At 31.3% G+C, this 14,289-nt stretch overlaps 1 protein-coding gene across 4 annotated transcripts in view; it reads right to left on the minus strand.

The window, feature by feature from the left end:
* The window catches only part of spg (dedicator of cytokinesis spg), a 56,127-nt gene that overhangs the window by 15,491 nt on the left and 26,347 nt on the right, over positions 1-14,289 (minus strand). For 3 of the 4 annotated variants that reach the window (XR_012456038.1, XM_074120577.1, XM_074120576.1), the window contains exons 7-23: positions 10,198-10,282; positions 10,014-10,049; positions 8,766-8,914; positions 8,394-8,475; positions 7,397-7,621; positions 7,158-7,302; positions 6,912-7,044; positions 6,372-6,486; positions 6,084-6,246; positions 5,920-5,999; positions 4,367-4,559; positions 4,065-4,255; positions 3,856-3,956; positions 2,518-2,761; positions 2,201-2,381; positions 1,727-1,875; positions 34-138 (exon numbers count right to left, since the gene is read on the minus strand). Coding sequence is in view for 3 of the 4 variants with exons in the window: in XM_074120577.1 (XP_073976678.1) it covers positions 34-138; positions 1,727-1,875; positions 2,201-2,381; positions 2,518-2,761; positions 3,856-3,956; positions 4,065-4,255; positions 4,367-4,559; positions 5,920-5,999; positions 6,084-6,246; positions 6,372-6,486; positions 6,912-7,044; positions 7,158-7,302; positions 7,397-7,621; positions 8,394-8,475; positions 8,766-8,914; positions 10,014-10,049; positions 10,198-10,282 (2,377 nt within the window). In the remaining variant the exon portion in view is untranslated. The remainder of the gene's footprint in view (positions 1-33; positions 139-1,726; positions 1,876-2,200; positions 2,382-2,517; positions 2,762-3,855; positions 3,957-4,064; positions 4,256-4,366; positions 4,560-5,919; positions 6,000-6,083; positions 6,247-6,371; positions 6,487-6,911; positions 7,045-7,157; positions 7,303-7,396; positions 7,622-8,393; positions 8,476-8,765; positions 8,915-10,013; positions 10,050-10,197; positions 10,283-14,289) is intronic. The other variant, XM_074120578.1, reaches the window with a different exon arrangement.

The following is a 14,289-nucleotide window of genomic DNA, read 5'->3' on the forward strand; positions in this document are numbered from 1 at the left end:
TTGTTATGTTTAGTTACCACATCTTATACTTACCAGAACTGGCATAGATCTGTCGATTATTATAATGACTGTTTGTACCAACATATCCAATGTGTTAACGCACACTACTTCTATATCGTGATGTAAGCAATTATCTATCTGTAAAAGTTTTACATTATTTTATTCAGGCAGTTATTTTCAAATGATTTTTTTTTTTCTGGGTACTTTACAACCTAAGCGGTCATAACGCCGGTACCCAATTGCCACTGCTCTCTATCCTCCCAGTCCCCTCTCTTAATTCAGATTTGATTTTTAAAGTATTAAAAATTTATATATGAATCTATGTATTAAAATAATTGAATATTGAAGATTCGTGAGGTCTATGTTACACATTACTGCAGAAAGTTGAATAATTAAAAACCCAATATTTAAGAATAAACAAAACGTATATCTCAAAATAAGAATTCAATTAAAATTACTTTTGCCAATAAATTTATCATATACGGAGGGATTTATTTCCTTACAAAAACACTCGCACAGTTACGTAGTGGAGGGTTGAGTAGATATTTGGCAGAGAGGCAGATTAATAACTTATTGAACCAACTACATTTTACAGCATTACTGACTTTTTCAAGAACAAATTTGGATCACCATATGGAACTCCTCTGCATTAACTACCATTAATCTACCTTCTGTCAAAAAGCTACTCCTTACGAATCCTAAGGAACAATGAGACTTTTGTTTGTGTATTACGAATAGAAACTAGGAATTCTGACCTAGCTAATTGTTCCAATATTTTGTCCCAATCTCATCAATTCCAATTATTTTTAATTAAGACTATTTTACAATATTTTTGTAAACTATAATTTAAAGTTGAGAATATTACAAATTTAAAAATCTGCATTTTCATAATGATGAAAGGTAGGAGAATTTCTTTAACCAAAGAAAGTTACTTTTTCAACATGAGTTTTATCTGTGATAGGATTAACTAGCGGCTAAAAAAAAAAGGCACCGTTGTTCCATTACTTTTTTCTCGAATCTTTCTCATCGTGAAACAAGTAAAGTATGTCCTGCTCGAACTCAGTTTCTGTTTGTTCAGTCCATTAAAATAATCCGTATCATGCAGTAGTAACGACGCGTTTGATAAAATGAAATTCACTCAGATTTTACAGACCAAGTCAGCAAACTATTTATTAAGTTGACCTCGGATGCTTCAGCAACTTTTATGGAACTATGCTCAAAAGTTTTTTGGTTTGCTGCAAGGATCCCCTTCTAAGTTGCCTCCAGAAGTACTGAGGATGCCCTGAAAGGAGCATCCTAAATATTGTTCTGAACCAGATCTAAGAAGTCCGAGATGAAACAACGCCTTCTCCCTTTACTTCATCCACTTTTAGAACAATGTTTTTGTCTTTTTAAACTAGTAAAATAAACAGAATTCCTAGCTTCAATCTAACGCAATCAGCTCAGATTTAATGGATGATACATAGAGGCGCAAAATAAAAGCAGGAAGTACTTAATAATCAACTATATGTAAACATTTGATATTTTCTTCACCTAGCATTTACACTATTTCTAAAATAACTTAATAAAGGTTTTGATTTGACATTTGTTTTTCTGAATAGCAAATATTAATTCTATTATGTTGCGCGATATTTTCAGATACTTATATTTTCATTCAATGTCAGTCGCAATTTACTTTTGAGGTTTCACTAAAAATAGAAAAAAATAAATATAAATAAAAACTCACTTTTCCACCCTCTTCATCAGCTCTCATCTGTTTATAGAGAAATATTAATATTTTTCCAAGTATATCAGTAACTAATCTTAATTCTTCTCTATGCGCTAAATGTAATCTTAAATGTTTGCATATTGTAGATAACAGAATTGTTCGAGATTCTGAAAACAGATTTATAATGATTTCTTTTGTACTATGATTAGCCTAGCTAATCTATTTTATTTTTCTTTTATTGCTCAGCATTAACGATAGAGTAGATCACACTCTAAACACCTGCTCTGCATTTGACGACTTCGATGTGGTATGAAGTACATACATTTATAGTGCACATATTGAAAAGGACCATAATAAACAGAAATATGTTAGCTGGCAAAACACACACACACAAAATATGAAAAAACGTCAAGGGACATATTTTTCCGGTCACAATAATTTGGCTAAAAATGAATCAAATAAAAATTTTATAATACAGAATAATGGACTAACCGTTGTTCAAGAAAAGTTTTCCTTGTACAATAGTATCAATGGCAACAAGTTTAGCTTTCACTAACGGAACCCTATTCACGAGGGTATCTAATGTAGCAGTAACGAGACGAGCTACTTCTGGTAAAGGAAGTACACGGCAAATCTGATCATAAGCTCCACTAATACTCTCCGCTAATCCAACCTGAAAAATACAAAATAAAAAATATTTTAAAAGAAATAATATAAACATATTACTTTCTTTCAAGGTAAAGAGATGACAGTAAACAAGTAGAAAAAGTTGAATAAAACTAGTGCTTTTAGGTGCATAATATATTTACCTGAGTGGTTATGATATTAGGATTAGTTGAAGCAAGAACAGAGTTTAGACTGTCTATAACTGAATAAAGATCTCTATTAAAGCTTTCTTCATATTGGCCTTGTGTTGCTCTGGCAAACAATAATCTAGATTCTACAATAAACTTGAAGATTGATTCCAACGAACGAAAACATTTGAGTATAGGTTCTTGTTTTTCGGTTGCAGCAACCCAATCTGCACAGTGCTGTACAGAACTTAAAAGACCTCTGGAATAAAAGAAGGCAAGAAATTATGCTGTGTAACTAGTACAATGTCTATTCTATTACAAGAATTTCTGAATTCCTTAAAAATCTTAAATTAAAGAATAGCCTCTTAAAACAGATCGGCCACTAAATATGATTGATAATAATAATAATAATAATAAAAATACAAAAATCAACACTCAAGTTTTCTATTACTCTAATTATCAAGATCCTAATTAACCATTTTTCTTCAATATTTTGAATAAGTGTTGGGTAGCTTTAATGTTTTTAAATGTTTTAATGTTTCATAATTATGGATCTACGTCTCAAAAAATGTTTTAACAAAGATGACAGGCCAACGTGCACCAAGTCCTACACCAATTCTTTTTAAACAAAACCGCATCTTCTTTTTTTAACAAAAATCCAAGGAAATATAAAAGGACCCTTTTAAAGTAGTACTTCCTCGCATCTGATATGACACGATTTGAAATCGTAATTACATAAAAATAACTAATGCATCAATTACCTTTCCCTCCCACGCTTCTCCTATCTCTCAAAAACACTTCAAAATAAAATAAATTGAAAACTGTTTCAAGTAGAAGTTACAATTATTGAAAGAAAAGTCATGGTAAATGAGCAGCTCAAGAAAAATCTTTGATGTGGTTTTCAAAAAAAAACAGCGACTTCTATCCAGTTAGTCAAACTGCATTCGCATTTAATTTTGAGTTTTGAGTTTTAAGTAAATCCTGTTGTCAAAACTACTCTAGAGACATCTAAACGAAATCTATTAAAACATTTAAAAAAAAGATTTTGAGAGTTTTGAAAATAAAAACTTACTGTGATTTTCGTATTAGAGTTATGCAGTGACGGTTCCTTTTACTGCTGGATGGAAGGGGGGGGGGGGAAACGAACGGTATACTGATGCTTAGATTGGTAGTTTTAGGTAATAATATTTGTCGGTTGATTCTTATTTTGAAAAAAATTAGAATATAAGGTAGGAAAAGTTTAAGATGAACACTTCTAAAATTTCAAATTGTTCTTTAAAAAATTTATATAAACATTGATCATTTTTTATTAAGTAGACTACTGATGAAGCATTATAACTTTTAATATATTACTTGTAGACTAAGGCAGCAGCGAAGTGATTCTTAATGTACGCATCCATGACTGGCTTGAAATGTTGAAACTTGCTGTCGTTCAAAAGACTAAAAATGCTCACCTGAAAAGAAGGTAGGTGTTCTAAGTTATTGAAGTACTCTTAATTAAACTAGTATTTATCAGAGATTGAAAGAAGTAAATTACAATTAATAAAAAAAATCTAACTTACCAGAACGTGAAATACTAGGCCTGAATGTGGAGTTGAATTTCCATCTTCTGTTGAAAACATTGAAAACAGAGCATCAAGCACATCTTGAAGAAATTTTACCAGCTCTTCTCCGTCAAGTCTAAGTGCTCTTCCAAGAGCTTCTTGAATCCTTTCAGGTCGCGCCTTCCATTGTAATAATGATAATAGGTCAGCTAATAAAATTAAAAAAATACATTGAAATGATCGAAAGTTAAAGTGAACTATTGGAAATTAAATTTGAAAAATTGTACTGAGAAAAAATAAATTTATAATATAATATTTACCATTTTGGGTTAATTTCGTGGAACACAGTAAACTTCTGATATGAAGGCTTTCTTTATGGGAAGCAGTGAAATGAATTTGGGGATTACTATTACTGTTTTGTTCTCGTATTGAAGAAGGCAAAATAAGATAATGGTGAGGCTTTAATTTGGAGGCTTCATCACAGCGATAAACCACTAATTCGTGCAATCCATCCTGCGGAAATTGTAGCATTTAATAAAATGTCTTTAAAAAATTTATAATTACAATTAAGAGTTGTTAATGCATAAAATAATATAATGAAAAAAAAATCTTGCAGGAAATACATGTCGGTTTATCTCTTATTGCTATAGTTACAATGTAAGTGACTATTCTATGGAGAGAAATATTTATGATATGGCTCCCAGAACACCATTAAAACAAAAGTACTCTTGATAAAACGTTTCAAAAATCCTATGAGGGTCGTTCAAAAGAAAATATTATCACTAATAAAAACGTACTGTAAATAATTTTACTCTTCGTGTAAGATGTTTTTCTAGACTAATTTTATGTATTCATTAAATTCACATAAATTTCACTTAAAAGCGAAAATGTTCAATGAGTTGAATAACACAATAGAGGAAGTTAGTGTTTGCTTCTTCCTGCCTAGTCTTAGTCTTTCCTATATTCCTCTTGAACATTGTTACAATAAATTTTCACGGAAAAATAAATAAAAGAACAGTTATGTCTTTTTATTAATAGTGTGTTAAGTTTAAATGGTTTTAAGAGAAAATCATGGAAGACTGGGGAAGGGCATTGAAATGCTTTCCCGAGTATTTCTTTTATGATTTTTTTCCTTTAAAACGTGAAATCTAAAAGTTATAGACAATAATATATATGATAGGATTCTATTATTAACAAAATCTTAATATAATGGTTACTACATGCGAAGATTTCGATCGATAAACTCCAATTAGGTTTCATGTTCTACCCAAACGTAAAATTTCTGAAATTTTATCTTGTTTTTTCATTTTATGTTGCTGATACAAATGCCACAAACACAAAACAAACCTATTAACCCTCATAAGAGTGTAATATCTCCAGCTTAAATACAAGGTCCGGTTGAAGAATAGGATAGAATTATTTCCTAAAAATGAGATACTACTCTCCGAAAGGGAAATATTCAAAGATTCAAGATACACATATTTGCATTCAATTAACAAAAACTTTTTAAAAACTTAGTTTTTCACAATTAATATATATATATAAAAAATACGTCAACGGCCTTTTTTCCAGCGTGTTTTGCCTGTATTTGTTAAAGAAAATAACTCAAATATAAAAAATGCATGAACAGCAGAATTTTTACAAATTTCGGGGGCATAAGAAGTGGCTGGTACCTCAAAGTTTGCCGTTTCTGTATAAAGACTGTTAAGGTAAAATTATTTGTTTCTGGGAACCTTAGAACGTATAGTCTGAGAGAAATTCTATTTTGAAAATTTTGAAGATTGCCACATTACTTGTAGAAAAAGTTATAAAACAAAAACTTTCATTTATTTTTAGAAAGCAATAAACATTCAAAAAATGTTATGTATATTACCTGCAATGTAGCTCCGCTAGGTTCCATTAGCAAAGCAAAACTGAAACCGAGTAACTTTTTATTATCAGCTTTTTCTCGTGCTAAACAGAGAGAGAAAGAAAAAATGATAGTATTAATTTTAAGGAATGTTGTGATTGGAAATAGTAAATATAGAATTTACTAACTAGAACAGTGTCTATATTCAAATCTAACATGAGCAGACTGATATTTATCAATTGGAACAGTCATACAGACGGTCTCAGCCCAAACTGGTGAATTTTGATGATACATTATGGCTGATCTATATATGTGGGTGCCTTCTGTACCCGATGCTCCCCACAAACATTCCTGTAATAGTATAATTATTTCCTATTAATCAGAAATCTTTTTGTTTTAATTTTTTGTGAAAAATAATTACTGTAATAGTAACTTTTTAGAAAGCAATACAATTAAAAACTACTTCAATCACTTACATCTATAGGATTTCCTTGCAAATCCAGTACCTGTACTGTTACTTCAATATTTTTACCAGTAGATTTTCCACCTCGTTCAAATTCACCTTTTTCCAATGTTAGGTACAAATCATTTCTACGGAAAAAAAAATAAAAAAGGTCATGATCGATATTAATGACTTACGATACCTAGTAAGGGCTGAACTATAGAAATATATGTATGTATGTATATTCGGGTTCCAGAAATAATGTTAAAGAAAGTAAGGATGAAAAATCGGAGAATAAATCATACTGTTCCCACGGCTAGAAAATATTATTCTTCTTAATAAAGCACAAATTATGGGAAGAAAACCTATAAACAAATTATAATTCAAGATTAAAGCACATCTCAAAATATGAATTGCAATGTAGGCAAAAATATGTGCCTAATGTGGGCTGTTATCCGTCTTAAGGGAATAAAAGATCTCTGAGCGCTCTGAAATTAAGCTAATGGTCTGGCGGCGACAGTATTATAACATGTACGCGGATCTTTCTGTTTCTTTCAGCTAAGTTTCTCATTACCTCACATCACCTGGCATTATCACATCTGGAAATCCTAACTTCTTAGTTGCTCCTATATTTTTTAGTAACAACTGATTTTCTTCTCTTATTTGAGCCAATTCTCCATGGAATACTCTCAACGACAGAATAATTCCTAAAATAAGTAACACAAAATACATTAAAACGCAATAATAAGTATAATATTTGAGAGCTTACATATTTGGAAGTAAATTAAAAATAATGATAAATAAAGAAAACCGTCTTCACCATAATTTGGCTGGCCTGATAGAGGGGAATACTTGTTGCTCTGTTTTCTAATAATAAATTCATGAAGTTGATGAAAATCTTTATCCTCAGTTTGGAAAGCTTTAAATGAAAATTCTCTTTCATCTGTATTTGCTCCTGTGACAATCTAAATTTTTTATGGCATTTAATTATTAACTGAAATAAACGTTAATAAAAGTAAATGAAATTTCAGAAATCTTTCGAATGAAAAAGTAGCTCACATCTCCAATGTTAAGCACAGCTACTGCGTGGGGTCGTTTGAAGTGACCCACGGCTCCGCACCCTCCTCCACCCAAAACACCTCCACCTCCCCCGACTACGCTGGTAGGAACTGCACCGGCTGATAAAATTTTATTTTTCGTAGAATCAGAATGTAACATTCTGCCAATTCTATAGACGTGAGCTACAACGTACAACTCTTTGGTTAGATCTCCACTTCCCAAATCCTGAAAACATATTTTATTAAATGTTTTTATCATGGACTCTGGAAAAATAAGATGCCTGCATTTCGGCTAAGAGGTTCCCTTACTTGTGGAAAAATTTTCCCAATATAATGGCCATGGGTGCAAACCAAGTTAACTCTAAGCGTTATGGGGATTGTATTAGATCCTCTTCCAGTGTAGGCTGTTCTGACTTGCTCACATTTTCTGGTGCTAAGGAATATGTGAGTAATGAGCAGGAGGACGAATAGGCTAGGTTAGGTTCTAGCAAAATACCCCAAGGGGTGATACCTTTCCGCAACGAATTTAAGGATGGATGTTATGAAATCTTAAAATAAGCAAATCCAAGGCGTGGTGGTGTAAAACTACGGATTCTAGGTGCTATTAAAACGCAGTGGCATTGAGCTGTACAGGGGCACCATTAAAACAGTTTTGGGACCTATTAGTGAGTTAACTAGAGTTTGCGTTATCAGGAGCATGTTTTACACAAAGAAATTACAATACAAGAAAATAATTACAATTATTTAACTAAATAATAATTGTGACAATTTTTATTTTTATTTGTATGAGCTTTTTGTAAAATAAAACCTACATAACTATTATGCAAGTGGTTACTCACTAGGCTACTTTATTAACACCTCCTTTTAGAGGCCTAGGTCAGTGATTTTTAATAGGCAACCCCAGTGTACTGATAGCTCTCGTAGATAATACTGATTCATACAACCATTTTAAAATGAACAATAAAAAAATAGTAATAAAATAATAAAAAAAAACTTACTGTAAACAACGTACAATTCCATTTAAGTTTTTCTATATAATTCGAAAATCCATCTCGTGGAATCTTGACTAGGAATCTTTCACTGAAATCAACGTGCGAATTAAAAAAAATAGTTATAAAATGTCAATTTTAGATAAGTTAACAGTAGTACTACATCTCGCTAACACTGAGGGTAATTCGCTAACGAATGAAATAATGAGGTTTTAAAAGGCACTGCAAGATTTGAAGAGGAATGTTTGGAGAAGAGTATTAGCGCAGATTGAATTACCTATACAATTTAGATGTTACAAAACGTGTTACAAATAAGACCAAATATTTGTTTAAAAAAAGGTAAAAAAAACAAACAACATAAATAAATAATATTTATTTTACCTAATATATTTGGCTTTTTTAGCATCATATAAAGATATGTAAACTTCTGTAGTCTCGCCTACATAATGACCAAAATCTCTCATGCAGAGGTACAAGTGGTGCGATAATGCTTTACTGTTTTCGCCTCTTCTCTTTAGTGTGCCTCGCGACTGAAAGTTTACAAATGAAATCACATCACTTTCTGGAATCACAATTGGAATTTTTTTTGGGGGGGAGCGCATAAATGATCTGCAAGCTATGTTCTCACCAAACAGTCTACTGAATTTCACCTTATAGTAAGTAGCAGTGTACTCCTAGTTTATTTAATTTAAAATAACATCCAGCAATTTTAAAAATCACTCTTAATTTGAAATCAATTAGTAAACGAGATGCATTGACAAAGTTGAATAGCTTGTCACAGAAATAATAGCATTGCAGCTTTCCTTTTTTTTCCTAGTACTTAAAACTAAATTCAATAAATTTCAAATCCAGATAAATTTCACTTCTGCAAAGAAAAGGATTTGTTGGCAAATTCATTAGGAAATTCACCATCAAAATTTTTTTTCAATTCGATTCAATCACCACAAGCACGAAATTATACATCAAGTGCGGCAAATTTAACGCTCATACATATTTTTTATCATAATAGTAGATAAGAGAACAGATAATTAATTAATTCGGACTTTTTCGAAAATAATAAAGTTTAAATCTGGAATCACAAAACCGTAACTCAATCAATTTTATAAGCAATCTAAAACTTAAATTACTTTGCTACAATGCAATTTTATCTTTTCAAATTTATCAAATCTTAATTTAAATATTTAGTAAAACTTGAGTTACACTTAAAAAAAAGTTTTTCAAACGCGGAATTTGTATGTGTCCACAGTGTTTCTATAGAATCTTAAAACCAGAGGAAAGCACAAACTTGGTTTATCGTTTTCAAACTTAGGTTCGTTCCTAATACAAGCGTGGCTCAAAAACCGTTCTCGATAGTATTTGTTTGAGTAGTTATTTGAATAGGTTTTTTTGCGGGTTTCTCTAAAATGGCTTAAATAAGCCATTCAAACATTTAGAACACTCAGTTTTATAGAAAATACTAATATTCAATAAGTATATAAAAAGAACCAAAAAGCTTTTAAAAAGGTTATTTTTGCAATTACTACTAGTATAAGATGAAATTAGAATTTACTTAGAGAGTTTGAAATATGAGCTTTAACGATAGGCAAACAAAACTCTAGTAGGTTAAAATTACAAAATAAATCTACTTACAGAAGCTCCAAGTGAATTTTCGGAGCTCTGAACATGCTGAAAAAATTATTAAGAATAATAATAAAACACATTAGACAGAAGCCAATATTTTTAAATTTATGCTGTACACTTAAAAATTTAAAAGATTTATTTATTCTGCACTGAAAGATTATAATTGTGAATAAAATCGCAAAAAGAAGCTTACCACTTGGTGTAACTCGATTACACTGACTGCACAAGGATCTACAACATCCGCTCCACATCTTGGTACCAAGTCTAAGCTCAGCTTTCTGAAAAATAATTGTTTAAGTAACACAATTAACAAATCATTTATTTAATTATAAGTGTTCTTAAGTTTTAATGAACAAAAAAGCAAAGTTTCGTCTCCTAGTCTTTTGTAGATCAATTAGAAGAAACCAATATTCAAGATCATGGTGTTATCTATCACCAGTCGTGTTTAATATCTCCTCTGGTCTCAAACTATTGCACGGAAATCGGCAAGAGAAGCTACTTCCGGTTACTCATGCTTTTACGTTGCGGGGCTTTTCCTAATGAGATTTTCGATATTCTCTAATGCAAATCATTTCAGGCTGATGGTGAAGTAGCAACTACTTAATTTCTTTGTGATTGACGGAAACATCAAAGCTGCGCACCATATACCACATATGATTTGCTGGATTTAAATCATGAAACCTATCTTGCTAAGGCTAAATGCTGACCTGTCCTTGTAGTAGAACATGGATTTGGCTATTGTCCTGCAGGAAGATGGTAACTCTTTATCGTGGGTATCATCGATGAAAAGATCAGCATTGAACCAGCTTTGTACACGGCCATAACCCAACGCCTAAATTTCTTAATTATTATTTCTTCCCTCGATAAAACCAATTACTATGTTATTTACGCGAATGTAAATGTAGTTTAAAAATTGGGTGGTGCAGTTTTTCGGTACTATAAGTGTATATTTACTCTTCATTTTGAAGAAATTTTAAAGTTAGAACGGTTCAACAATAATTGTAGATAAGAAATCGTTTGAATACTTAATACAAATTTTCTTTCTTAATAGTCCTAATACCAGAAAGTAATTATACGATAAAACTATCTAAAACAAATACATGTACGTGGTTCAATGAGTCACAGGTTTATAATATGACCACATGGGTCTCTGAGATTAACACGTGGTCCTTCTCGAGGCGCAAATGGTGAAAGTGACATTGCAAGTAGAAAATCATCTCTAACCATGTGGCTGGTGGGGAAGTCTAGCAAGGACATTCATTGCGTCGCATCTATCACCATAGCACAGTGGAACAACTTTAGCTGCTACAAAGCTCATTACAATTAGTTGGCAAACTTGAATGTAAACAATGAACGAAGGAGGTTTACAGTTTTTGAATTATTAATTAAAAAAAAAAAAAAAAGAACTCTTTAATTTGAAACGAAATACTTAATCAACTTTCTTTTTTCTTTTTGGGGCTACCAAAAATAACATAATAATGGAAGTGAGGAAAATTCATCCGACGTGACCCTAAAATTCTTAAACATGCGTTTTAGATTGAAAAATAAAAATTATTTCTAGAGGAAGCATGGTCGGGATGGGGTGAATTTTTCTTTTTAATCATGTTTTACTGGTGCCCTGCGTTTTGGGTTCCATTTCTGCCATCATCAGGGATAGGATGAGTTGTGCACGTAACATGGTACAAAACGAGAAAGATCATCTTTCAAGAGCACGAAAAAAATGTTATTGCAAAAATACTTTCTCTGGACTTAGGTTTCTTTAGCTTATTTACCTTCAAAACATTTCTATTCAAACTTTTTTAATTTTTTATTGCACTTTATAAAATAAATTATAGTTACAATTACAATAGATGTTAACTCTAGAGAGAAAGATCTAACTTTTTACATTTACATTATTACAACAGTATATGTACCAACAATTCTTGATATTAGGCTTCTCTACAGCACCATAGTATAAAAAAGAAATAATCTATTAAAATGTTTAAAAATTAAAAAAAAATTATCAAAAAATTAAGACAAATTAGCTGCTTCTCTTTTCCAAAATTTTGGAATTATGGAGTAATAGAGATGACAAAAGTCAAGCTCAGTCACATTTACATATTTGTACACAAACACAGAATTCTCCAGTCTATAGCCATCGGATTTTTCTTGATTTAACGCGTATTTTTGCCTCTCTTTCAATATTTCTTCCTGATCTAAGGTCTGGTGTTGGATACTGTCACTACAATTACAACACTTACCAAGAGAGAATAAAGCAAAGCCCACACTATAGTCACCACGTTACATTAAGCTGATTCGAGATTTCTTGTGAGATTGATTATCGTTGATAACGTACTAAATAAGAGGCTACCCAATATTAATAATTTATTTTTTTCAGTTCGTCAAATTCACTTATATTATAGAGATTTTAAATGAATCATGGCATTTGATATTTCAATTTTCGTGTATTCATTCAGTACACTCTACTAATAATACTCTACCTTATGTATTCACAATCACATTAAGAACCTACAACATAATACAGCAAAACAATAAGCAAAGTAGAATTTATTATTAAAATAAGTTGAGGAAACTTACACGATTTTCTCTCCCCAATTATTAAATTGTAGTGGAAAATTTTCAACTAACACAGAATTTATTTTTACCTGATTATTTATTCTTCAGTTTGAGCAATTATAAATTTCAACTGCAAGTAAATAAATATAATTGTTTACACTACCCACCACCTAAATCGCCAGTCAAATTCTGAGATGAGTTTTTAAGTTTTCTAGAACAGTATTTTGCAATAAAAGTGATGAAAAAATTTCTAAAACCTTATAAGGTCCCACTTATGGTTAATCACTTTTAGTCAAATTTGGGATTCCAACTAAGCTTATAGCTTGCTTAATATTATTAAACAGGTACTTAATATTTAAGTGATATTCTTTGAGAGTGCTTAAGAGCCGTTTTTCTGAAAATTTTCTTTAAAATATAAATTGTCCAAGTAAGTGCTTAGACTAGAAGTGATGGGTATTTTAAGTGGGTAAACAAATGACGATGATAGAAGAAAAATTAGTTTTGAAGACACTTGTGAGAAATCGTTTCAATAAAGTCACAAATCCAGTTAACCAATTCTGGACAAAACCTTGGACAATGAAGGGCACCTGTATGCCTTCAAAATATCTCATAACGCCAATTAGGCGACGGTTATTATTGAAACAGTTTAATTATAATAACAACAAAGAGGACGCATAATAATGACCGTAGCAGACGATAAGCAAACAAAAATTAATCTGAGTAAATTGTGGTTCATGAGACAGGAGGTAGTTCCTCTCCGTGCCCAAGAAAAAACAGCTTTCGTTTCGTGACTGCGGTAAATGCAATGTTAACAGAGCATTTACTAATAAAGGTTTTTAGTTCAAATAATAGTGTGCTAAACTCGACGCTCACCTTGATTTCTTCAGGAGATTACCAAAGGACTAGATACAGGCTTCATAGACTTTCATGCCCTACAGCCTTTCGCCTCTCAAACTAGGGTGGAAAATGCACATCCGGTAGAGGCTAAGAAAAACCTTGCCATTAGGATAGTTGAACGTTCGCGGCACACTTAATTCAAAATTATTTCTAAATCAAATGCTGCATTTGTATGGAGAAAATTATTATAAAAAACTAAAAAGCTTTTTTTAGGAATCATTTTTTTGAGCAAGCTCAGCCTGTAAGAAGCTGCGCCACTGTTTCTCCTTAGATATCTTTCTCTAACTTCGTAACTACATGTTCAATCATCAACCCGGATGAATTTTAGAGCTAAAACTGTAACCATAAAACTCAATAAAATAAACGTAAAAGAGGAAGCAAAAACTATTTTTGGGATTGGTTCCTAGATAACTAAATGGCAATGCTTCCAAAAAATAAATTTTATTAAGTTCGAAACCAACCAATATTTTGACCATAATTTGGAGTTTAGATTTGGAAGTTAGAATCTTTGAGAACTGAAATAAGAAGGAAGTGAGTATTAGCACAGAGCTTTAAGACTTTGGTGAACTTCAATTAAGATTAAATTAGAATTTCTATCAAAACAAAACTGGTAACAAATTTCTATTGGCTGCATCAGGTAACAAAGTTTAGATTTACTAATTATATTTTTGTTTGCATAGGAATTACATACATTTAATAACATCGTTTTTATTTTTAAATTCTCTCAGTATTTATGACGTGGTGTTACGTAATGCGACAATGAACCGTTTCCCCATTGTCTTCTATTCAATTAACTTTGAAATTTATATTTTAACTGTTTACCACGAATTAC

The sequence above is a fragment of the Rhodnius prolixus genome, unplaced genomic scaffold (assembly GCF_049639745.1).
Source record: "Rhodnius prolixus isolate KJV_2025 unplaced genomic scaffold, Rpr scaffold_2, whole genome shotgun sequence".
In the NCBI taxonomy this organism is placed as follows: Eukaryota; Metazoa; Arthropoda; class Insecta; order Hemiptera; family Reduviidae; genus Rhodnius; species Rhodnius prolixus.